This window comes from Pteropus vampyrus, unplaced genomic scaffold, assembly GCF_000151845.1.
Source record: "Pteropus vampyrus isolate Shadow unplaced genomic scaffold, Pvam_2.0 Scaffold597, whole genome shotgun sequence".
NCBI lineage: Eukaryota > Metazoa > Chordata > Mammalia > Chiroptera > Pteropodidae > Pteropus > Pteropus vampyrus.
Genome location: NW_011889378.1, coordinates 27,798 through 29,609, shown reverse-complemented (window position 1 = coordinate 29,609; position 1,812 = coordinate 27,798). Strand labels below are relative to the sequence as shown.

At 52.8% G+C, this 1,812-nt stretch overlaps 1 gene segment (V, D, J or C); it reads left to right on the top strand.

The window, feature by feature from the left end:
* The window catches only part of LOC105308608, a 20,863-nt gene extending 19,809 nt beyond the window's left edge, over window positions 1-1,054 (top strand). Inside the window, 1 exon segment of the V gene segment in view lies at window positions 585-1,054. Coding sequence covers window positions 585-1,054 — 470 coding nt within the window.
* Window positions 1,055-1,812: the final 758 nt, after the last annotated feature.

Sequence of the window (1,812 nt, the reverse complement as noted above, 5' to 3'; positions counted from 1 at the left end):
AGGGAGGTGTGCGTCCTGCAACCAGCAGGGGGCGCGGTGGAACTGCCCTGTTGTGTGGTCCCACACAACAGCTCAGTGAGAATGATTCACTCAATGGAGCCTGGAACTGGGGCCTGTTCTTTGTGCTCCCTGATGGGACTCAGCTGCTGTGTCCTCCCTGGCCTGGCAGAGTCCCCTGAGCAGGGACCTTTGTGTGGTGTCAGCAGGTGCTTCCTCCCAGGGCTCTCCCACGGGGTGAAGCCAATCTCCATCCTCCTCAGTCTGGATGTGAGCTGAGCTCCAGCACGAGGGCTCAGGGAGGGGCTGGGCGGTCACTGGATGGACACACATTTGCATGCACAGCCCCTCCTCTGGCAGAGAGTGAAGAAAAGGAGGCCTGGGCAGCCCAGCCCCACTGTGGGCTCAGGGGCTGCGTGCACCATGGCCTGGACCCCCGTCCTCCTCGTCCTCCTCTCTCAGTACACAGGTGAGGACAGGCCTTGGGGACCCTGGATATCCCCCAACATCGCCGCCCTCTTGCTCAAAATCCTGAGAAATTTTCTCTGATTTCTTGTGCCAGCGACCACATTTGTCTGTGTTTGCAGGTTCCCTCTCCCAGCCTGTGGTGACTCAGCCGCCCTCCCTCTCTGCTTCTCCGGGAGCATCAGCCAGACTCACCTGTACCCTGAGCAGTGGCTTCACTGTTGGTGGCCACTGGATAAACTGGTTCCAGCAGAAGCCAGGGAGCCCTCCCCGGTATCTCCTGAGTTTCTACTCAGACTCCAATAAGGACCAGGGCTCCGGGGTCCCCAGCCGCTTCTCTGGATCCAAAGACATCTCGGCCAACGCAGGGCTTCTGCTCATCTCGGGGCTCCAGCCTGAGGATGAGGCCGACTATTACTGTAACACCTGGGATGACAACTCTAAGACTTACACAGTGCTCCAGACTCATGGGGAAGCGAGACACAAACCTCCCCCTCACTTTCCTGGCCTGGTGCCATCACTCATGGTAGGGGATCTGACCAAGTCAAGACAAGAGGTGACTTCTTTCATAATTTCTTCTGTCAAAATCTGATTTTCTTCAGACCACTTGATTTGACAATATCACATGCTTCTCTTCAGATTAAATTTACATTTCTCCGTTGCTAGTATATCTTCTCCCTGTTACTGTGTCCACTGGCAGTAACCCCGTGTCCAAGGTCCACAGCCCTCCGAGGGGACACGGGAGGAGCCTGAGAGACTTGGGTCAAGCCTTGCCCTTCTGAGGGAGCAGAGGGGGTGACTCGGCGCTGCTCCAGGTCTGAGTGCTTCCACCTGGGGCGGGGACGCCATGGGCCCTTAAACCAGAGTTAAAAATAATGCATTTACGATAGCATCACACATAGATAATACTTTAGGAAAAATCTGACAGAATTTAAAATTTTTATACACTGAAAACTATAAAACATTCTAAAATTAAATATTTAAATGAATGCACAAATAATTCTTGCTTATGTATCGAAATATTCATTGTGGTTAAAATTAGAGTTCTCCCTAAAATGATCAATACAATCATTGCCATGGCTCTGGGTATAATACGCTTGTGGTTGATTTAAAAAAAAAAAAAAAGGAAACCTTACGAAAATATGTAATAGCAATTTTCGCCTTGGAGAATTGTGCTCCGTGTCCACGTGACCTGTCTGCGTCTGAGGACAGGGAGGGGAAGAGGGAGATGTGAAGTCACAGGAGCCACATCAAGGTGCAGCACGGACAGCAGCTTTGGCCCCTGAGGGGCACAGAGCAGGAGGGGAGACGCTGCCCTGAGCGGTGACGGGCAGTGTGGGTGCAGCTGGC